We start from the raw sequence: 21,114 nt of genomic DNA, 5'->3' as shown, positions 1-21,114 counted from the left end.
GTGGCACACTGGGGAGCAGGGGCACCAGACGCTGCCTGTCCCCCCCCCAGATGCGGGACATCCAGTTCAACCACCTGACGCGCTTCATCGGGGCGTGCATCGACCCCCCCAACATCTGCATCGTCACCGAGTACTGCCCCCGGGGCAGCCTGCAGGTAAGGGGGGCGAGCGGGGTGGACATGGGGGGGTCGGGTGAGCTGGGGAAGGGGGGGCTCCGATTTCGGGGATGGGGTGGCCGTGGGGACCCTGTGAGGGTGGTGCCGGTGCCACCGTCCCGGCGCTTGGCGTGCTCCCTCCCCCAGGACATCCTGGAGAACGAGAGCATCAACCTGGACTGGATGTTTCGCTACTCGCTCATCAACGACATCGTCAAGGTACCCGCGCCGGGCGCACGGCTGGGACGGGGGGATGCTGGGGAGGGAAGGCTGCCAACCTCACCGCGTCCGTCTGTCTGTCCGCCCCAGGGAATGGCCTTCCTGCACAACAGCATCATCGGGCACCACGGCAGCCTCAAGTCCTCCAACTGCGTGGTGGACAGCCGCTTCGTGCTGAAGATCACCGACTACGGGCTGGCCAGCTTCCGATCGCCCTGCGACGGCGAGGACACGCACGCCCTCTACGCCAGTGAGCGCCCGCCGCAGGGGACAGGGACACGGGTGGTGGGGACATGGGGTGGCCCTGTCTCACCGTCCCGTGGCCGTGTCCCCCCAGAGAAGCTGTGGACGGCCCCGGAGCTGCTGCAGAAGGGCCGTCTGCCCCCGCAGGGCATGCAGAAAGCTGACGTCTACAGCTTCGGCATCATCGTGCAGGAGATCGCCCTGCGCAACGGCCCCTTCTACATCGAGGGCATGGACCTGAGCCCCAAAGGTTTGGGGGGCCAGGGCAGGTTATGGGGTGGGGTGGATTTTTGGGGGGATTCATGGCCATCATCCCTTGCTCCCCGGGCAGAGATCGTGCAGAAGGTGCGCAACAGCCAGAAGCCGTTCTTCCGCCCCTCCATCGACATCGGGGTGCACAGCGAGGAGCTGGCGGTGCTGATGGAGCGCTGCTGGGTGCAGGAGCCAGCCGAGCGCCCCGACTTCGGGCAGATCAAGATCTTCATCCGCAGATTCAACAAGTGGGTGCTGCGGGCAAAGCCTGGGGCGGGCGGGGGGTCCCACGGGGTGTGTGTGTGTGTGTCCCCACCGCCGGCGTCCGTGTCCCTGCAGGGAGGGCAGCACCAGCATCCTGGACAACCTGCTGTCGCGCATGGAGCAGTACGCCAACAACCTGGAGAAGCTGGTGGAGGAGCGCACGCAAGCCTACCTGGAGGAGAAGCGCAAGGCGGAGAACCTGCTGTACCAGATCCTGCCCCAGTGAGCGGGGGCGAGATGGGGCTGGGGGCTGCCGCGGGGCCGGGGTGCCCGCCAGCTCCCCATGCCGCTGTTGGCAAGGGGGAGCGGGGACGATGGGCTGTGGGATTTTGGGGAGGGGGCACCCGTCGTGTTGGTGTCCCCCCGGCACCCACTGTCCCCTTTTCCCCCGGCAGCTCCGTGGCGGAGCAGCTGAAGCGCGGGGAGACGGTGCGAGCCGAGGCTTTCGACAGCGTCACCATCTACTTCAGCGACATCGTGGGCTTCACCGCGCTGTCGGCCGAGAGCACCCCCATGCAGGTGGGCAGCACGGCTGGGGGCGGGCAGGGGGGTTTGCGTGTGTGTGTGTCCCATCACCACCACCAGCGCCATCGCTGGGGCTGGGGCCAAATCCCTGCTCCTCGCAGGTTGTGACGCTGCTGAACGACCTCTACACGTGCTTCGACGCCATCATCGACAACTTCGACGTGTACAAGGTGAGGGGCGCGGGGAAGGGGGCGAGGAGGAGGCAGCGAGGGCGAGCCGAGCCCCCCATGTCCCCGGTGCCGTGCAGGTGGAGACCATCGGGGACGCCTACATGGTGGTGTCGGGGCTGCCGGTGCGCAACGGCAAGCTGCACGCCCACGAGATCGTCCGCATGGCGCTGGCCCTGCTGGAGGCCGTCAAAACCTTCAAGATCCGCCACCGGCCCAACGACCAGCTGCGCCTGCGCATCGGCATCCACACCGGTGAGCCTGGTGGATGCTGCCTGCGTGCCCCCCGTGCCCCCCGTCCCGGCCTGAGCGTGTCCCCTGTCCCCTCCCCAGGCCCCGTGTGCGCAGGAGTGGTGGGGCTGAAGATGCCGCGGTACTGCCTCTTCGGGGACACGGTGAACACGGCGTCCCGCATGGAGTCCAACGGGCAGGGTGAGCCACGGGGACGGCAGTGCCCGGCCTCGGGGATGAGCCCCGTGGGTCCCATCCTGCTGCCAGCACCGGCCACATCCTTATTGTCCCCCCACCTTGCGCCCCCAGCCCTGAAGATCCACGTCTCCTCCACCACCAAAGAAGTCCTGGATGAGTTTGGCTGCTTCGAGCTGGAGCTGCGCGGAGACGTGGAGATGAAGGTGAGGGTGCCGGGTGCCAGACACCCCCAAAGCCCCCCCCCCCCCCCGGGGGGGCTGGGGTCCATGGGGGGGTCTGACCACTGCCTTCCACCCCCAGGGCAAGGGGAAGATGCGGACCTACTGGCTGCTGGGCGAGAGGAAAGACCCCAAAGTCGTCTGAGCCCGGCGCAGCCCCCAACCCCCCGTGCCCCTGGGGCGCACCGGAGCAGGTTTGGGCGTGCGGCGTGCAGCGGCCACGGCACTGCCTGTCCCCCCCCCATCAGCACCAGCAAAGCCTTCCCGAGCCTCCCGCTGCCCCACGGAGCGGGGGGACCGGCCTTGACCCCCAACACCCCCCTCCCCAAAGCCTCTCGTGGTCCCGATCCCCCTCCTCAGCCCCCCAAAAACCCCTCGGCTCGGCGGGCTCTGAGCCTTCCCCTGGGGCCTGGCTGCCCCGCAGGGCACTTTGCCTTCTCTTTCCAGTACTCAGCCTCTTGTTGCACCCGTGTCACCCCCTCCCCGGGGGGGGGGCAAAGGGAGCGGGGCAGGTTCAGACCCTGCTGCTCCCACCTGTGCCCCCCCCTTTCCCCTGTACATAGCCCTCCCCCCCCGGGTCCTGTAAATACCCCCTCCCCAGGTGTAAATATAGGCGTCCGCGCAGACTATTTTGTTGAAATACAAACTGCCCCCAGCACCGCTGTCTGCTTTGGGGGCTCCGAGCTTGGTGCTGGCTGTGCCCAGAGCCCTGCTGGGGATGGGGACGGGGACATGTGTCACCCACCGCGGGCACGGGGAGAGGACACATCCCTGGGGACGTGGTGGTGGCTTCCAGCAGGGGTTGGTTGTCGGGGTCCCACAGCCTGCCCCGAGGACAGCCAAGGTGCACAGGGTCGCAGGGACGGGGTTGGGTGGCAGCGCAGGGACACCGCCTGCTCTTTATTACTTGCTCGGCCAGACCCCGTAGCTTTCGGTGACGTGGGGCAGGGGCTGCTGCAGGTACTCGGTGATGGGGGTAGAGAAGGCGGCGTTCCTCCGAAAGGGGCTGTCCCCGGTGCGGATGCAGGTGACGCCCTGGAGGGGAGGGATGTGGGGACCCCCCGTGAGCAGGGGGTGCTGTCCCCGGGGGCAGGGCAGGTTGCGGGTGCTCACAGGTATGCTGCGGGCTTGCTCCAGCCAGAAGCTGCGGGGCTGCTCCGTGTGGTAGTTGTGGGGCTGCGGTGGAAAAGGGGAGCCCCTGTGTCAGCCGGGGAGGGGGGCGGCGTGCTCAGAGCCCCGTCGTGGGGTGCGAGGTGTGGGGTGGGTACCTGGGTGCTGGGCAGCGGCGTGGGCTGGAAGCCCCCCGCCTGGAAATCCCGGTGCGTGGTGGAGAGCCGCTCCATGGGCGCACGCGGTGGGCAGGCCTCCTCTAGCAGCTCCTGCCTGCAGGACCCCCCCACTGCCCAATTTTGGGGTCCCCAGGCACAGGGACCACCCTTGGGGACAGGGAGGGGCAGGCTCACCTGTACTTCTGGTACAGCATCAGCTCCAGCGTGGCCTCCCGCTGCCCTGCGGGGAGGCAGCACCCTCAGCACCGCTGTGAGCCCCTAGGCACCTCGCTCCCCCGTTGTTTTTTGGGGTGGGGACCCCCAGCCTCACCTCTTGCCAGCATGGGGACACTGTGGGGTGGGCGGAAGGCGTGCTTGGTGGTGGTGCTGGGGGGCGGCTGGTCTGGTGGCTGGCGGGTCAGCAGCCCGCGGTGGCCGTGCCGGTGGACAAAGCCCTCGCTGCCCATCTCCGGCACCAGCACGCGGTCCAGGTGGTTGGTGGCTCTCTGGGGACACGGTGTGGCACCAGCACCTCCCCTGGTTGGCACCAACCCCTCCCCGAGCCCCCCAGGTGTGTTGACCCCACCTAAGCACACGCTGTCCCCTGCCACACCTATGAAGACCAGGGGACCTTGCAGCCCCCCCAGGCCGCTCTGAGGGGTTACCTCCTCCTGCCAGTTGTGGATCAAGCAGCTCCCACGGGGCACGACCTGCCTTGGCTCCTCCACGGGCATCGGGGCCAACACCTCTGTGGGCTCCTTGGCCATGGCCAACACCTTCGGGACCTCCTCAGCCGTGGCCACCAGCTCCTCCTGGTGCTCCTTGTCCATCTCCAGCATCTCCTGGTGCTCCTCGCCCCCATCCACCACCACCCTGGGGGGCTCCTTGGCCGTTTCCCCATGGCACGGGGCCACCATGGGCAGCAGCACGTCCCCCTGGATCCTCACCGTGCATGGAGGGGGCACATCCCCAGGGTCCCCCCCATGCCCTGGGGGCACGCAGCCAGTCAGAGCCACCCTGCGCATGGGGACAGACGGAGAGACGGGACAGACAGCGGGGTCACATCCCCCAGTGCCCCCTCGGTGACCCCTGCCTCCTTGGTGACCCTAGCCCCAGCTGCCCCCAAGACCCGGGGACCCCCCTCCAACACCCCCCCGGTCCCACCCCAGCACCCCCGGGCCCCCTCCCCGCTGCCCCCCCCGGTGCCCACCCCCGGGGGGTCTCCGTCCCCCGCCGCGCTCCGGGCTCCATGGCCGGCGCCGGGGGCTCCCCTCCCGCGCCCCGCTCCGTCTCCATGGGGACGGCAGACGCCATCCTCGCCAGCTGATTGGCGGAGCCGAGCGCCGGGGCGCCTCCCATTGGCGGAGAGCCTCGGGGGGCGGGGACAGAGTGGGGCAAAGCGGCGGGAGATGGGCAAGGGGGCGTGGCCGATGGGGTAAAGGAGGCGTGGTTGGGGGCGTGGCCAGCGGCGCGCGCGCGCGCTCCGTCCACGTGCGGTGCCGGAGCCCAGAGGGGGCGGCCGGGGTGCGCCCTGCGCCCGCTGCGCGCCTCGGGGCGGGCGGTGGCGGCCCGGGATAGGCAGGGCAGAGCCCGTTCTGCCCCCCCCCCCCGAGCCTGCAGGACGCCAGCCCCGCTCTCCGCCCCCCCGCCCAGCCCCTTTAGCCTCGACGGGCGCCGTGCAGAAGAAGGGCCCTTTGACGGCGGCGGCCCCCGGGCTGTTATTGCAGCGCTTTGCGGTGTGCGCCGGCCGGGCCACCGCGCTGCCGGCGCTGGGGCCTCTGTTTATCCTGGCCGGCCTCGCGTCTCACCCCCGCGGCCCAGCGGGGACGGTCCCGCCCCGGGAGCTCGGCTCCGGGCCAAGCCGTCGGGGCGGGGAAGCGGGGGCCGTCCGTGCCGGCAGCCCTGCGGAGGGGCCCGGGGCTGCGTCTGCTGCGAGCCCATCTGCCGAGCAGCTGCGGGGAGAGGAGCGGCGGGGGGGCACGCACACGTGCCTGGGGTTGGGGGTGAGCAGAGAGGCCCCTGCGCCGTGCCCTTAGCCTCGGTTTCCCCCCCCCCCCCCCCCGGGGACATGCCTCTGCTCCGGGGCAGCAGCAGCCCCCTCACACCCCGCGGGGAGCCCTGTGCTTGGGGCCCGGCAGCGGGAGCTGGAGCACATCTGGGCGCGGCGTGTTGCTGACACATCCACCCCCCTCCTCCCCCCCCCCCCTCTTGATCTCTTTGGGAAACTTGCGTCATTTGTGATAGTCCTTGGCTGGGGAACGAAAACAACCCTGGGCCCCCCGCCCGCCCCGGCACAGAGGGGGGGCACAATGCTAATGTACCTGCATGCATGCTTTAGGGGGGCCCCCCGGGGCAGGGGTAGTCCCCCCTCCTTATTCCACACCTCCCCCCCCCCGTCTATCAGGGGCCAGTGCAGCTTCTGGGGAGCTCCCACTAACGGGGTGCTCAGGAGCAGGGGCCTGCGATGGCTGCGAGGGTTCTGCAGAGAGCAGGGACCCCCCATGCCCCGCTGAGCCCCCCAGCCGGGCCCCAACAGCAGCAAGCAGGGACACCCAGCCGAACAGACCCCACATTATCCCCGGCGGCTGCGGTCCCTGCGCGCCTGGCGGGGGCCCAGGCGGCCGCGCCGCGGTGCCAGGTGGGCTGCACGCTGCGCCAGCGCCGGCCCCACGCTAAATTTAGCAGCGGCCGGAGCAGGAGGCACGGGGCAGGGAGCCGACGGACGCCCGGCCGTGGCCCCGCTGCTGCCCGGCACGTGGCCGTGTGGCCTGGTGCCGCCGTGTGGGTACGGTGCTGTGAATGTGTTGCACAGGTTCTGAGGTGTGCGATGTGATGCGTCCTGCACGGTGGTGCATGCACCATGGGGGGACATGAGGCACGCAATGCAACGTGTTGTGCACAGTGGTGCCTGCACAGAGGGTGTGCAGCGTGGTGTTTTTTGCACAGTGGTGCATGCACGGGGGGGCTGGGGTGTGCAATGCAAGAGTTTGCACAGTGGTGCATACATGTGGGGGGGGGGGGGGGGGCTGGGGTGTCCAATGCATCGTGCATTGTGCATGCACAGGGGGCCTGGGGTGTGCAACACAACATTTTGCAGAGTGGTGCTTGCACATGGGGTCTGAGGTGTGCAGTGCAGCATTTTGCACTCTGTGGTGTGCATGGGGAGGATCTCACAGTGGAGGCCCGCTCGTGTGGAGGCTGAGATAAGAGGCAGCACAGCCTCCACCAACCCCCGGGAGCACTGGGGCCATCCCCAAAAAACAGAGCCAAGCAAGCCACTGCAGGTACCCGAGCAGCTTTATTGGGGGGGTGACCCGGGGGGCTCAGCCGGGGGGCCAGCCCATCTGCCGCCCCCCCAGCACGTGAAGGTGCAGGTGGTAGACGGACTGGGCGCCGTGCTTCCCGTCGTTGATCACTGCCAGGAGAGGGATGGGGGTCAGCATGGGCGTGTCACCCATGGGGTGGCAGCGGGGAGGTGACACAGGGGAGGGGACCCCCCCCCCGACTCACCCAGCCGGTATCCGTCCTCCAGCCCCTCCGCCTTCGCCATGCGCGCCGCCACCACCATCAGGTGCCCCAGGAGCTGCAGGGAAGGGGCGGGAGGCTCAGCCCTGCGTGTCCCCTGTCCCCACTCGTGTCCCCAAACCCCCACTCACCTGGGCATCCTGGGGTTCCACGCAGCTCAGCCGCGGGATGGGGCGCTTGGGGATCACCAAGAAGTGGACGGGCGCCTGCGGGGCCACGTCGCGGAAGGCCAGGCACTGCGGAGAGGGGGTGCAGCGCCGTGAGACCCTCGCACCCCCATGGGAACCAGCCCACGGGGGGAGGGGGGTCCACGCGTGTCCCTGCTGCCCCCTTACCTTGTCGTCCTCGTAGAGGATGGTGGCCGGCACGGTGCGGGCGATGATCCTGCTGAAGATGGTGGGCTCCGTGCCCGCCCCGGCGGCCGCCCGCTGTGCCTTGCCCACCTCCCCGTCCTGCCCGCTGTGGGGGCGCTGGGGGCACACGGGGGGGGGGGGCGTGACAACCGGGCACGCGTGGGGAGGGGGACACAGGGACATGGCAGGGGGGAACATGGACACGTGGGGGGCAACAGGGGGCGGGCATGGGGGGGGAAGCTGGTGACGTGGGGGACTTGCGTGGGTCCCCACTCTGCGGGGGGGCTGTGCGTGTATATGTGCACGCCCACTCGTGGACTTTGCACTGGTGAGGAAGTGGGAGCAGGACCCACCACCCGCCCCCCTTACCCCACCCCCGCCCCCCTTTCCTCCCCCTTTATCCCACGCGCGCCCACCCTACGGGTGCCCACCTGCCCCAGGCGCGCCCCCGCCACCCAGGCGCGCGCCCACCCACGCGCGAGCACCGCCGCCGCCATGGCGCGCGCGTCCGCGTCCCCGCCCCCCCACGTCCCCGTCCCCGCCCCCCCACGTCCCCCCGGCTTCCGCCACGCCCCCCCCGCGCCTTAAAGCACCCGCGCTCCGTCCCCTGCACCCACGCGTGACCTGGGGTGGGTCGCCCAGACGTGGCACGCTGCGGGCACCCAGCCGGATCCGTGCAGTGCACATTGCTCAGTCCCCCCTCTGGGGGGGGCGCTGTGGGCGGTCCCCCCACTCCACCCCCACCACGGTCACGCGTGGGTGTCCCCCCCCAAAAAAAGATACAGATCCAGGGCTGTGCCATTAGGGCTTTATTTGCTGCTGGCTCAGAAGCCCATGCGGGGGCGCTTGCGGCGGGGGGGCTGCGAGGCGGAGGAGAGCTGGCTCTGGGAGGAGGGGATGCAGAGGGGCGTCCCCGGGGTGCTGGGGGGCTCGGGGGGGTCCTGGGACCCCTCGGCCCACACCGACAGGTAGTCCCGCAGTGTGCGCCGCCGCTCCTTGGGGATCCCCCGGGAGCGCAGCTCCTGTGAGGACAGCATGGGCTCCACGGGGGCCGGCGGGGAGGGGGCGGCCGGAGGGGAGACCCCCGGCACCTCCTGGGGGGTGGATGAGGGGGGCGAGCGCGGGGGGCCCGCGTCGCTGAGCTCGGACAGCTCGGACTGGTAGGTGATGGAGGAGGTGAAGCTGGCTGAGAGGCTGCGGTGAGCCCGCGCCGCCTTCTGCCGCCGCCGCCGCTCCCGCAGTGCCTGCCGCCTCTGTGCCAGGCTGCTGCCCGCTGCCCCGGACCCCCACTCGCCCCCCCAGGCCGCCGTCAGCCGGGCACTCAGGGCATCGGGCTCGGGGGGAGGCGGTGGTGGGGGTCCGGGGGGCTCAGGGGCTGTGTCCCAGCGCTGGATGCGCTCCCCGAGGCGCATGGCCTGGCGCAGCCGCTGCCGCAGCTGGCGGTGCAGGGTGCTGGGCTCTGCGGGCGCCGCCAGCTCCTTGCGAGTGAAGAGGCGCCGCTTGCTGATGCTGGGGGGTCCCGGGGGGCAGGCGTGCTGCGGGGAGCCCCCCCAAACCCTCAGCATGGCCCGCAGCCAGCGGCGGTACCGCAGGGCAGCGGCCGGGCTGGGCACGGCTGGGGGGGGCTGGGGGCTGGCACGAGGCTCGGCGGGGTGTTCGGCTTCCTCCGTGGCCACCGGCGTGCCCACCTCCTCCTCCTCCTCCTCGTCGTTGATTATCACCTCCAGGTTGGACAGGTAGAAGGTCTGCTCTTCTTCATCTTCCTCCTCGCTGCCGAACAGCGGGGAAGAGCCCGGGGCCGCCGTCGCCTCCTCTTCCTCCTGGCGGTGAGCGGGTGCTGGCGCCGCCTCGTGCCTCAGCGCCTGGTAGAAGACATCCCCGGCCTCGGAGAGCTGGAAGACCACCAGGGCCTCCTGCCCGCCCTGCTGGTGCTGCAGAGCGGCCAGCCCTGCGGGGACAGACACGGCGTTATCACCCGGTGGCCACATCCCCTCTTTGGCCCCAGGACCCCCGGGGAGGCTCACCGGCGGCGGGCGCACCGAGGCGCTGCTGGAGCAAGTGGTGCCGGTGTGGGAGCTGCGCGGGGAGGTGAGGCAGGCAGCCGGCGATGCTGTGCAGCCTCTGCGGCGGCCCCACCAGCTGGCAGGCCGACCGGCTGCCCCCTGAAAAAGGAGGTGCCCCCCCAAAAAATCAGCCTGCCCTCCGTGGCACCGCGCGGGGAGGCGGGCATGGTGCCCGTGGTCAGCCCCATGCCCCCCCCTTGCCGCCTTCTCACCCGTGTACTGCAGCAGCAGCAGCTCCTGGGTGTGGGAGGTGCCCAGCAGCACCTTATGGTTCCTGCCGGGCCCCCCCGGCACCACCTGGGCGAAAAGAGGGGGGTCCTTCATCATGTGCGCCCACTTCAGCACGGGCACCAGCGGCAGGCGCTCGTCCATCAGGTACACGGCGAACTGTGAGGGGGGCACGGCTCAGCGGGGCTCCCCTCCTTGATGCCCGTTATCGGCAGTGTTAAAGGGGTGTGGGGGTGTTCTGGGCCGTGCCCCCCAGCTGTGGGGGGACTCACCTGGGTGGTGACGAGGTGCTGGCAGGGGTGAGCCCTGCCCAGGTACAGGGGCAGCACCACGCGCTCGCCCTGCTGGCACCCGGCTTCCTCGCCCACCTTGAAGAAGTCGAAGTGGCAGCTGGAGGGGGCCTGTGGCGGCAGAGCAGGGTGCCATCAGCACCCCAGGGTGCTGGACCCCCTCCCCACTGACCCCACACCCCCGTCCCAGGCTCACCCGGGCATCCAGGCACTGCATGCCGGTGCGGTCGGCGCAGCTCAGCACCCTTGGGTGGGCGGTGAAGTCGCTCCAGCGCCAGGGCGAGTGGTCCCGGAAAAACAGGGTCTGGGGGTCGTGGCGGAGCCGCTGCAGCCTGCGGGGAGAAAGGGGCGCAAATGTTGAGCAGAAGGATCCCTTGTGGTGGGGTCTCCCCACCTCCCAGCACCCCAAAACCAGGGGGTCCAGCCCGCAGCACCCCATCTCACCCCGTCTCGACGCTCCAGAGGTAGACGGATCCGCTCTGCGTGCAGACGGCCAGCTCCCCGGGGAGGTGAGGGCTGTGGGGCAGGGGGACAGCATCACCGTGGGGACAGGGGGGGGGTCTGTGGTGGCAGCAGGGCCCCCCACGAGCTCGGTTTCCCCAGCACCCACCTGACAGTGAGGCAGGAGGCTGGCACGTCGGTGCGGATGACCTGCAGTGGGCTGGGGGCAGCGCCCGCCCTGCCCGGCACCCTCCAGACTCCGCAGTGATAGTCGGAGCGGACGCCCACAAAATCTGGGGGACACACACAGGAGGTGGCAGGTGAGAGGGCAGGGTCCCCACGTTGTCACCCCAGGGTGAGGGTCCCGGGGCGCGCTCACCTTCTCCATCCACTCGTGCTGCACCCACTTGCCGGATGCGCCCGTTGAGCTCAAACTGTGCCGGCGCGCCTCGGGCACGGGGCTGCTCCTCCAGCACCACGTCCTGGAAATCTGGGGGGGGGGGCGGCTAAGGGCGCTGCCACACAACCCCCCCACCTCCCCAGGGGACACCCCCCTGTCTGCCCCACAGGTAAGGATACAGAGGTGGTTCATGGCCATCCCGCCGGGGTAGACCAGGCGTCCCACGCGCCCGCTCGGCTCCTGGGGGGGCAGCCAGGCCAGCGCCCCCCCCGGTGGAGCTGTCGTCGAAGAGCAGCCCGGCCCACTGCAGCAGCAGCTCCTCGTGCAGGCAGTCGGCCAGCAGCCCCAGCGGCACCTCGAAGAGCCAGTCGCGGCACAGGTGGGAGAACCAGCGCAGCCGGGGGACGAAGTGACGCCGCGGGCAGCCGCTGCGGGGACAGCCGGCGTCAGCGGGGGGGTCCCGCAGGAGCCCCCCCGTTCCCTGTCCCCGGGGAGCACTCACCGCCTGGCCTCCAGCCGGTTGAGGTCCTCCACCAGGGCTGTCATGCGGATGGTGGTGTCCCGAGAGTGTCTCTGCGGGGATGAGAAGGTCAGGGCTGCAACCGGGGGGAGCTGATGGAGCCCCCCCCCCAAAAAAAAAGGCACTGACCCTCAGCTTGGAGTCACCCAGGTGGAAGTTCTTGTGCAGCAGCTGCCCCAGGGAGCCGAAGGCGTCCTCTGGGTGATCCACAAAGAAGTGGCCTAGCTGTGCGGGGAGGGAAAGGCAGGGTCAGGATGCGTGGGGATGCCATGGTCCCCGCCAGGCTCTGCCCCATCTCCTCGGGGCTACCTGCTTGGTGAAGTCCAGCGCAGCTCCGGACCTCCCTGCCCGCAGCTTCCTGCGCAGGACGCCGCGGTACAGGATGTCCTGGGGGACCAGAGGTGGCATCCAGCAGCCTGCGGGGACAGAGCAGGGCACGGCTGGCACCGTGGGGACGGGACACCAGCAGGGACGGCTGCCCAGGTGCCAGGATGCGGCTCAGTGCCTGGGGCTGGGGGCTCCCCCTAGACCCCCCCAGGTCCTCACTGTCGTTGGGTGGCAGCAGGGGCACGGCAGCAGCTTCGCAGGGCTCCCAGCTCTCGCCCTGCCGGCTGCGGCGGGGCACAAACAGCGGCTGCACCTGTACGGGGACAGAGGTGGGGAGGTGAGGGCGGCACCGGTACCCCATCCCCGGTCACCCCCCCCCCCCCCCCGTTCCCCGTCCCCCCTCACCTGCCCGGTCCCGGCCTCCAGCACCTGCCCGTGCTCCCCCCAGCCGGCAGCTGGCGCAGGGCCGGCCTCGTCCCTGGGGGGGCCGCTGCCGAAGTAGGAGGGGAAGAGCGCGGCAGGGAACTCCATGGCGGCACCGGAGCTGGGGGGGGTACCCGGTACCGGGGGGTGTGCCGGGTACCGGGGGGGGGCGGACCGGGGGGGTGCCCGGTACCGGAGATACCCGGTACGGAGAGAGGGAGGTAACGGGGGGGGGGTCCGGGGAGTGCCCGGTACCGGAGGTGGCCGGTACAGGGGGGGCTTCTCGGTACCGGAGGAGGGTGGTAGGGGAGTGCCCGCTCCCAGAGGTTCCCTTTTCGGGGGACTCCCGGCCCCGGAGCCGAACTCGACCCCGGTCCCGGTCCCGGTCCCGGTCCCGGTCCCGGTCCCGGTCCCAGCCCCCGTGCCGATCCCGTTCCCGATCCCGGTTCGCACCACCCCGTCCCGCCCCGCACGCGACCCGAGCGCGCGCGCGCGCCGCCGGGATCTCCCCGCCCCCCCGCCGCCGCACCAATCAGCGCTCGAGTCGCGGAGGGCGGCGATCGACGCGCGGCACAGCCAATGGCCGCTCGGGGAGGGCGTGGCCGGGGCGTGGCGCGCCGGGTGACGTCATTCTCGCGGGCGCGCGTCGGGTCTGCCGGCGGCGGGGCGGCATGGGGCGGCGGGGCGGCGCGGGGCGGGGGCGCCGGGACCCCCTCGTCCGCCCCCCGCTGCGGCCGCCGCCGCTGCTCCTCCTCCTCCTCCTCTTCCTCCTCCTCCTCGTCCTCCTCCTGCCGCCGCCCGCCGGTGAGCGCCCCGGGGCCGGGGGGGGTCAGGGGCCCCCTACTGGGGGGGCCCGCCCCGGTAATGGGGGGCACGACCCTATAGTGGGAGTCACGACCCCATAATAGGGGGCACGGTGACCCTATCGGGGGGTGCGGTGATCCTACGGGGGGGAATGGTTATCCTGTGGGGGTGCGAGGTGCGTGGGCACGGGGCTGCGCTGCGTGGGGAACGGAGGGGGGGGGCGTGGGGCACGGCGCCCGCCTGCCGTGGGGCGCGCGGGGGGTCTCGGGGGCGCGCACGGGGGCGGGGGGCGCGCTGCGGGGAGTCCGCGCAATGGGGCGCGGCGGGGAATGGGGGGGAGAACCCCCCCATCTCGGGGGCAGCGTGTAGGGCCGGCACGGAGCGGGGGGATGCCGTGGGGTGGGACACGCGAGGGGTCGTGGTCGGTGGGGTCGGGATCCGCGAGGAGCGGGGGGGCGCGGGGCTGCGTGCGTGCGGTGCGGGGCGGCGGGGATGGGGAGCTGCGGGGGCACCCGCGGGGCTGCGTGGGGAGGGAGCGCGCTGCGGGGCACGGCGGTGCCTCGCTGTGGGGCGGTGATACAGGGGAAGGGGGTCCCGAGGTGTGCGGCGGGGGCGCTTTGGGGCCGCGGGCGCTGTCCCCGGTGCTGAGCCCCGGCCGCGGGCGCTGTCCGCGGTGCTGAGCCCCGGGGCTGCGCATCCGGCCTCGGGGCCCCGCCGGCTTGGGGGGCTCCGTCCTGGCCCCCGGTCCCCTCCCCCAACCTCGTCCCGGGGGACTGGGCACGGGGACCCCTCCTGGAGGTCTTCTTCTCCCCGGGGACCCCCCTGGCACGGAGCTCCGGTCCCCTGGGGGTGTCGTGGAGAGGCTCGGGGGTTCGTGGCGGAGGATTTGGGGTCGGGTACCCGCGCACGCAGACGGGCATTTCGTGCCCGGGGAAGGGGAGGGGGAGCTGCCTTTGTTCCAGGAGAGGGAGCAGATGCATGTCGGGGCTCAGCCTGCTGGGGCTGCACACACGCAGCACAAACACACACGTGCACGCGAGCACACGCGCGCGCGCCCCCGGCCAGGCACAGGCTGTACAAAGCAGCCCTTCTTCTCCGCTCTCCCAGTTCCCAGCTGGACGAGTCCCTTGGGCTGCTCGCAGCCCCGTCCTCTGCTGGCATCCGCTCTGCTGGCAGCTTGCAGCATCCCATCCTCGGTGCATCCCTGGGGAATAAGGCCTGGGATTCCCAGGCTGGCGCTGGGCAGGCGTCCCAGCGGCGGGGTGAAGTTACAGCTCCTGTCTGGAGCTCCAGGGATCTGCCTGCCCGCTGCTGCCAAGGCTCCTGGAAATCTCCCGGGGTGCTGGATGTTTGGGCAGGACTGCAGGGAGCGTCTTGCACGGCCGCGGAGCTGTGCGCAGCCACGCGTGGGTGTGCACGCCTCCGCCTCGCCGTGCACGCAGGCAGCACCCCCGTGTGCATATGTGCACGCATCTGTGCACCCTTCCTCCCCCGCCGAGCGGGGCAGAGCCGGGGGGCTGTGTGGGGGGCGTGCTGCTCCCCAATCCTCCCTGCTGAGCCGGGCACGGAGCACAGCTGCCACCAGCCCTGGGGACAAGGCAGATGGCACAGCGCGGGGTTCCTGCCTCTGGACTGATGCTTTTGGGGCATGTTCAGAGCCTGTGGGGTGGGCCTGGGCCGGGAGGGGTGCTGAGCCCCCCCCCCCCAGCCCCACTGATTGCCCCTCGGGTCTCCCCTGCAGACGGGCTCTTTGTGACCGACTACTTCACCCGCACGCCGCGCAAGCTCAGCCCGTTCCGCTCCTTTGCCAGCATCGAGCTCTTCCACTTCCACATCCCCGAGGACACGGTCATCGCCGTCTGGAACCTCATCACCTTCAAGGAGCAGGGTGGCACCTTCGGGGACCACTGCCCGGACCGTAGCATCACCGTGTGAGTGCACAGCGTGTCCCTGCTGCCGGGCGCTGCCCCCTGGTGTCCCTCGGCATGTCCCCATGCCACCACCCCGAACCTGGACCCCGTTAATCGCCGTGCCCCCTGCAGGTATTTCCGCTCGGGGGCTCCCTCGGTCATCAACCCGCTGCGCACGCACTTCCCCAAGGACACGGCCGTCCCTGGCTCCTTCGCGCTCACCCTCACCTGGACGCTGCCCAACCGCACCACGGGGGTGTTCAACGTCACCAGCCCCCTGCCCGGGGACTGGTTTTTGGCTGCCCACCTGCCCAAAGATGAGGGGAAGATCTCCGTCAAGGTGCGGGGCTTTGGGCTGGGGTGGGAATTGGGGCACGCGGGGTCGGACCGGCCTATGGGGCTGGCGGCACGTGGGGCGGGTGTCCCGCGTGGATCACCACGCCGCCAGGCAGGGGTCCTGGGCGTCTCTGGAGGGGGTGTACCAGGGCGGGCAGCACCCCAGTTCGCTGCTGGGGACCCCCCAAGCCCCCGTGCTGACTGCCTGGCTGGCGCAGGGTCTCTACGAGGAGTGCCAGTACCTCTTCCAGCCGCAGCTCATCGTGCAGCGCCTGGTCAACATCGCCGTGCTGTACCCCGGCTACGCCTCCGAGCAGAGCATGGCCCCCCACAACCGCTCCTGCCTCTACAAGTGAGCTCGACGGGAGTCTGCCAAGGAGGGGGCAGCCTTTTTTGGGGGGCGGTTGGGTCCCCGAGGGCCCCCCATCCCTCTGCCTTGCCTCCCCCAAGCCCCTCTCCGCGCGCCGAGGGGCAGGGGCTGACACGGGTGTCCCCGCAGGGTGTTCGTGCCCAGCTACACGTCACGCGTGCTGGTGGAGGTGCTGCGGTGCCGGGGGGCCGAGGGCTGCCCCCTGTGGCTGCGGGTGCGGGCCAAGGCCCCCCCGCTGCACAACTCCACGGCGCTGGACTGCCGGGAGCACGCGCCCTGCCAGCTGGCACTGGACCTGCCCTTCTGGCAGCACTGGTACTACGTGCTGGTGGAGAGGCACCCCGGGGCGCCGGGCGCCGTCTCCTTCCAGGTCATCGTGCAGCTCACGGGTGAGGGGACCCGGCCTCGGCGTTGATTTGGGGGGCTGCTGGAGGGTGCTTGTGGGGCCTGGGGGCAGGGGGATGATTTGGGGCACTGGGAGGTGCTGGGAGGTGCAGGGATGCTTTGGGACACTGGGGTGCTTTGGGATGCTGGGACACTGGGATGCTGGGAGGTGCAGAGGTGCTCTGGGAGATGCTGGGATGCTTTGGGATTACCTGGGGTGTTTGGAAGTGCAGGGATGCTCTGGGATGCTGGGAGGTTCAGGGATGCTTCGGGACACTCTGGGAGGTGCTGGTGTGCTCTGGGATGCTCGGTGACACTGGGATGCTCGGTGGCATTGTCAGGCACCAGGACGCAGGCAGGGAGTTGTGGTGGGAGGCAGGGGGGTGTCCGTGCGGTGCCGTGTCTGACGCCTCTTCCCCCCAGACTGCTCCCGCCCCAGCCTGTCCCGGCCGCCCTTCCTGCCCTCCAGCGCCTCCATGAACATGCCCCACTCCTTCGGCTCGGCGGGCGGGCTGGCGCTGGGGGACAGCCCCCCTCCCGCCAGCCCCAACGGCACCAAGCGCCCGCTGGCCGCCGTCCCCGCCTCTGCCGCCGGCGAGCGCTGCTGGCCCGTCCGCCCCACGCTGCGCAACGAGCTGGACACCTTCTCCGTCCACTTCTACATCTTCTTCGGGCCCAACGTGTCGGTGCCGCCCGACCGCCCCGCCGTCTTCGTCATCAACCTGCTGCCGGTGCTGGACAGCGGCGGGGTGCTCAACCTGGAGCTGCGGCTCAACGTGGTGAGGTGCTGGGGCGGGGGCACCGGGGCGAGGGACGGGCTTTGGGGTGCTCCTGGGTCACGGCTGCGGGCTGGGAGCGGTGGGTTAGGGTGCGTGGTGGTGGGCTGGGTGTTGTGGGGGACGGGTCAGGGTGCTGTCGCAGCAGGGGACATCCCCAGTTGGCTTAGGGCCGTGTCCCCTCTGCCGCCAGAGCTCCCTGCGTGGTGAGAACGCGACGGTGTTCGGCTGCCTGAACCACGAGGTGCCGCTGGCCTCCGGTGACAACGCCTCGGTCACCTGCGAGACGGGTAGGCTGGGCAGCCCCCCCCCGTCCTGCTGTGCGCCGGGGGGTCCGCACCCCTCTGTACCCCACGAGGGGCTCCCCTCACGGCTGCTGTCCCTGCCGGCAGAGTCCCTGGCAGGCTTCCTGCTCTCCGTCAACGCCACGGCCAGCCTCAGCCGCCTGCGCATCCCCTACCCGCAGACGGGCAGCTGGTACCTCAGCCTGCGCTCCCTCTGCGCCACGGAGCACGGGTAGGAGCCCTCCGTGCGGGTGCTGGGTGGGCGCACGGGGATGGAGCTGGGTGAGGGTCGCCACGGCTGGCGGTTGGGAAGGGCTCGTGCGCACCTCGGGGTGCCTGCTCCGCACCCCGGCTCAGCTCGGTGTCTCGTGGGACCCCTCCAGGTCTGTGGCTCTGCTCCCAGCCCTGCCACGCAGGTGTCCCCCGTGGGGCCTGGGGGTGCAGGCGGTGCCGTGGGCACACCTGGGGGTGTGTTGGTGCGAGCAAACGGGGCTGCGTGTGCTCCTTGTGCATGGGGTGCAGACCTGGCTGCATGGGGACATGGCGGGGGTGGGAGCTGCTCCAGGGGCACGGCGGGCGCGTGCTGACCCCGTCCCCCCGCGGGGCAGGTTCGAGCCCTGCACCAACGTGACGGCCGAGGTCTACCTGCGCGCCTACCTCTCGCCCTGCATCAACGACTGCGGCATCTACGGGCAGTGCAAGCTGCTGCGCACCAACAACTACCTGTACGCCGCCTGCGAGTGCAAAGCCGGTGAGATAACCCCGTAGTCTCCCTGCCTGGCTCCCCCCGAGGGTGCTGGAAGGGGTTTCCCCGCTGCCCCCGGCCCCCGTGGGTGCTGCAGGGTGACGGCCGCGCTCTCCCGGCCGCAGGCTGGAACGGCTGGGGCTGCACGGACAACGCCGAGGCGTTCTCCTACGGCTTCCAGCTCCTCTCCACGCTGCTGCTCTGCCTCAGCAACGTCATGTTCGTGCCTCCCGTGGCCATCGCCGTGCGCAGCCACTACCTCCTGGAAGCCGCCGTCTACATCTTCACCATGTTCTTCTCCACCGTGAGTGGGGAATGTGGGCGGCGGGCGAGGGGCTGGGGCTGTGCGGGGCGGCTCTCACCTCCTTTGATCTCTCCCCACCCTCAGTTTTACCACGCCTGTGACCAGCCGGGCATCGTGGTGTTCTGCATCATGGACTACGACGTGCTGCAGTTCTGCGATTTCCTGGGCTCCCTCATGTCCGTCTGGGTCACCGTCATCGCCATGGCCCGGCTCCAGCCCGTGGTCAAGCAGGCGAGTGCGAGGATGGGGAGGGATCCCCGGGTGGGTGAGGGTCCAGCCTGACGCCCCCCCCCTTGCCTCCCCACAGGTGCTGTACCTGCTGGGGGCCATGCTGCTCTCCATGGCCCTGCAGATGGACCGCCACGGGCTCTGGAACCTGCTGGGACCCAGCCTCTTCGCCTTGGGCATCATGGCCATCGCTTGGGTAAGGACCTTGGGGCGCATCCCCGTCCCCACCGGGGGTCCCTCAGGGACTGAGGGGGCAGGGGGGACACGGCTGCCCCATCGGGGTGTCCGCAGCCCCCCCCTCAATGCCCCGCTGTCCCCACGCAGACGGCTCGCACCATCCGCCGCCGCCACTGCTACCCGCCCACCTGGAAGCGCTGGGCTTTCTACCTGTGCCCCGGGGCCCTGATCGCGGCGGCCGCTGTGCTGCTCTACGCCTTCGTGGAGACGGAGGAGAACTACTTCTACATCCACAGCATCTGGCACCTGCTCATCGCCGGCAGCGTCGGCTTCCTGCTGCCGCCCCGCGCCAAGCCCGCCGGGCGCCTGGGCTCGCTGCCCCGCCGCAAGGGCTGCGGGTACCAGCTCTGCGTCAACGAGCAGGAGGAGCTGGGGCTCGTCGACCCCGCCGTCGCCTCCATCAACAGCATCTGCACCAGCTGATGCCGCCGGTGGAGCGGACTCGGGCAGGGGGGGCGGCACCGGGGCCGTCCCCCTGTCCCCGGAGCACCAGGACTCCGCGCGGCCGCAGCCTGCTGATGGTCCCCGCGGCGCAGCCCCCTTTTTGCCACCCCGGAGCTGCCCCTCCTGGCACCCCACACGTGGCTGTCCCCAACCTGGAGTGGTGACATCCCAGCTGGTGCCACCGAGGCACTGGGAGGGGGCACTGCATGCATTGCCCCCCCCCCCCGGCTGCCTGGGGGGGACGTGGTGCCACGCAGGTCCCCAAGGGCTGTGTGACAGCCAGGGTGATGCCAGCAGCGGGGCAGCTCCTGGGGCTGCTGCTGCTGCTCCAGCCCCCGCCCCGAGCCATTCCCTGGGGATGGAGCCCGGCGCGCTGGGATTTAGGGGATGCCTAACGGGATTACCAGCTGCAGGCGGGCGGGCAGCTCCCTAATAGGATTGTGATCTAATTAAACCTGCTCCCCGGGAGCCAGGCCCCAGCTGGGGGCTGCGGGGGGCATCTGGAGGGGATGATGGGGATAGGATGGCGAGGCTGCAGCCCTGCTGGGGCCGGCGAGCCCTGTCGAGCCATGGGGCTCAAAGGGCCCCGGGGACTGACGGCTGCCATCCAGGATATCATCCTCCAGCCCTTCCCGCGTTGGCCAGGCTGGTTAAGGATTAATTTTTAATTAAAATCGTTGCTCACTTCACCACGTCCAGCCGTGTCTCCCCGGCAGTGTCAGCGGGCACCGCGATGTCAAGGAGAGGTCGGCGCGTAGTGCTGCCTGGTGGGTTGGTGTAGGCCCTACAATAACAGAGGGCAGCCGCTCAGCGCTCCCTCGTTTAATTAATCCTGCGGCTGCACTTTTCGGCTCAAGGACGGGCCGAGCAGGAGGGCGCGGGGCCAAGCAGCAGCCGAGGGGATCCGAGCCAGCCCTGCGCACCCCCTGGGCACCAGCAGCTCCCATGGGGAATCCCCCTGCCCCCTTCCCAGCATCTCCAGCCCCATTCCCCTGGAGATGCTCTTGGGGCCGGACTCTGCCTTCCCCCCCATCACGGACTTGGGGTCCCCACGACTCGGACCCCCTCCCCCATAGGAGCATCCTTCTGGTGCTCTCCATCCCTGCCTGCGCCCTGTCGCCGTGGTAACGGTGTCCCCATGGCAGCCAGGTGCCTCCGGCATCCCCATGGCAACTGGTACCCGACATGGCTCGGGGTGGGGGGTGGGGGCTTCGAGACCCCCAGGGACGGGGATGGCTGGGATGGGCATTGGTGCTGTGCCGGGGGCTGTCAGCCTTGGTGTCCCCTGCCACTGGTCCTGATACAATGGTAATAGTAATAATAATAAGAGTAATAATAATAATAATAATAATAATAATAATAATAATAATTTCCCTGCTCAGAAATTATCACCCCAAAAGCTGGGGCTAATTATGGCTAATTATTAGTTAATTATAACCAATGGAGGCGCCTCATTAGTTAAGGGAAGGCCTCTAGGGGTGCGGACACCCCAGTCCCCCAACCAGCCCCCGGACGGGGCCCCTCCCAGTTCCCCCCGGCAGTGCCAGCACCCCCAGCAGACCCAAATCCGGGCTTTTTGACACCAAAACGTCCCCCCGCAGCCTGCCCTCCCCCACCCCGCCGCGCGGGGAATCCCCTCCGCTGACGTCAACGGGGACCCTCCCCCCCCCGCCGCCGCCCTCGCCCCGCCTCTCCCCCCTGTCTGATTGGCTGGACCCCCTTGGCCCCGCCCCTGGATGCGGGGCGTGACTCAGGGAGACCACGCCTACACACTCCTATTGGCTGCTGAGCTGTCACTCCAGCCCGGCACGGCCTCGGTTGCCCGGATGGATGCTGCGTGCCCCGCTGCAGCCCCATTGCAACCCCATTGTGGCCCCACGGCTGCCCCACTGCAACCCCACGGTGATGCCACTGCAGCCCCACTGCAGCCCCACTGCAACCCCATTGCAGCCCCATTGCAGCCCCACTGCAGCCCCATTGCA

The 21,114-nt window shown here is 70.3% G+C and overlaps 5 protein-coding genes across 5 annotated transcripts; 2 read left to right on the top strand and 3 right to left on the bottom strand.

Annotated features, from left to right (window-relative positions):
* The first annotated feature begins 42 nt into the window (after positions 1 to 42).
* LOC118158729 (atrial natriuretic peptide receptor 2-like) lies at positions 43 to 3,130 on the top strand. The gene is made up of 12 exons (XM_035313410.1): positions 43 to 155; positions 303 to 374; positions 465 to 624; positions 712 to 867; positions 949 to 1,117; positions 1,209 to 1,355; positions 1,529 to 1,652; positions 1,760 to 1,828; positions 1,906 to 2,080; positions 2,159 to 2,257; positions 2,366 to 2,457; positions 2,555 to 3,130. The coding sequence occupies exons 1-12, from the start codon at positions 51 to 53 to the stop codon at positions 2,615 to 2,617; spliced, it is 1,431 nt and encodes a 476-aa protein (XP_035169301.1). The 5' UTR covers positions 43 to 50; the 3' UTR covers positions 2,618 to 3,130.
* Positions 3,131 to 3,348: 218 nt separating this feature from the next.
* Positions 3,349 to 4,562, bottom strand: LOC118158730 (sperm-associated antigen 8-like). The gene is made up of 6 exons (XM_035313411.1): positions 4,406 to 4,562; positions 4,072 to 4,246; positions 3,936 to 3,981; positions 3,741 to 3,855; positions 3,586 to 3,648; positions 3,349 to 3,507 (listed from the first exon to the last, which is right to left on the bottom strand). Exons 1-6 carry the CDS (start codon positions 4,505 to 4,507, stop codon positions 3,376 to 3,378), a joined length of 633 nt encoding a protein of 210 aa, XP_035169302.1. The 5' UTR covers positions 4,508 to 4,562; the 3' UTR covers positions 3,349 to 3,375.
* A 2,457-nt stretch (positions 4,563 to 7,019) lies between these two features.
* Positions 7,020 to 8,135, bottom strand: LOC118158731 (histidine triad nucleotide-binding protein 2, mitochondrial-like). Its single transcript, XM_035313412.1, has 5 exons — positions 8,050 to 8,135; positions 7,601 to 7,735; positions 7,397 to 7,501; positions 7,251 to 7,323; positions 7,020 to 7,155 (listed from the first exon to the last, which is right to left on the bottom strand). Exons 1-5 carry the CDS (start codon positions 8,113 to 8,115, stop codon positions 7,064 to 7,066), a joined length of 471 nt encoding a protein of 156 aa, XP_035169303.1. The 5' UTR covers positions 8,116 to 8,135; the 3' UTR covers positions 7,020 to 7,063.
* Positions 8,136 to 8,423: 288 nt separating this feature from the next.
* Positions 8,424 to 12,466, bottom strand: LOC118158727 (TATA box-binding protein-associated factor, RNA polymerase I, subunit C-like). The gene is given in 15 exon segments (XM_035313408.1): positions 8,424 to 9,566; positions 9,643 to 9,780; positions 9,894 to 10,068; positions 10,182 to 10,310; positions 10,396 to 10,531; positions 10,644 to 10,715; positions 10,810 to 10,933; positions 11,020 to 11,130; positions 11,220 to 11,310; positions 11,312 to 11,468; positions 11,543 to 11,613; positions 11,690 to 11,785; positions 11,870 to 11,976; positions 12,107 to 12,200; positions 12,293 to 12,466. Coding segments are annotated over 15 exon segments (2,751 nt in total). The 5' UTR covers positions 12,419 to 12,466; the 3' UTR covers positions 8,424 to 8,442.
* Positions 12,467 to 12,934: 468 nt separating this feature from the next.
* On the top strand, positions 12,935 to 19,131 carry LOC118158728 (transmembrane protein 8B-like). Its single transcript, XM_035313409.1, has 13 exons — positions 12,935 to 13,114; positions 14,856 to 15,045; positions 15,157 to 15,364; positions 15,579 to 15,712; positions 15,860 to 16,119; positions 16,538 to 16,893; positions 17,084 to 17,180; positions 17,283 to 17,406; positions 17,783 to 17,925; positions 18,045 to 18,223; positions 18,308 to 18,454; positions 18,531 to 18,647; positions 18,776 to 19,131. Exons 1-13 carry the CDS (start codon positions 12,982 to 12,984, stop codon positions 19,109 to 19,111), a joined length of 2,424 nt encoding a protein of 807 aa, XP_035169300.1. The 5' UTR covers positions 12,935 to 12,981; the 3' UTR covers positions 19,112 to 19,131.
* Positions 19,132 to 21,114: the final 1,983 nt, after the last annotated feature.

The sequence above is a fragment of the Oxyura jamaicensis genome (genome assembly GCF_011077185.1).
Source record: "Oxyura jamaicensis isolate SHBP4307 breed ruddy duck chromosome Z unlocalized genomic scaffold, BPBGC_Ojam_1.0 oxyZ_random_OJ77443, whole genome shotgun sequence".
NCBI classification, from domain to species: Eukaryota; Metazoa; Chordata; class Aves; order Anseriformes; family Anatidae; genus Oxyura; species Oxyura jamaicensis.
Note: the sequence above shows the minus strand (reverse complement) of the source record. Positions and strands in the feature narration are given on the sequence as shown.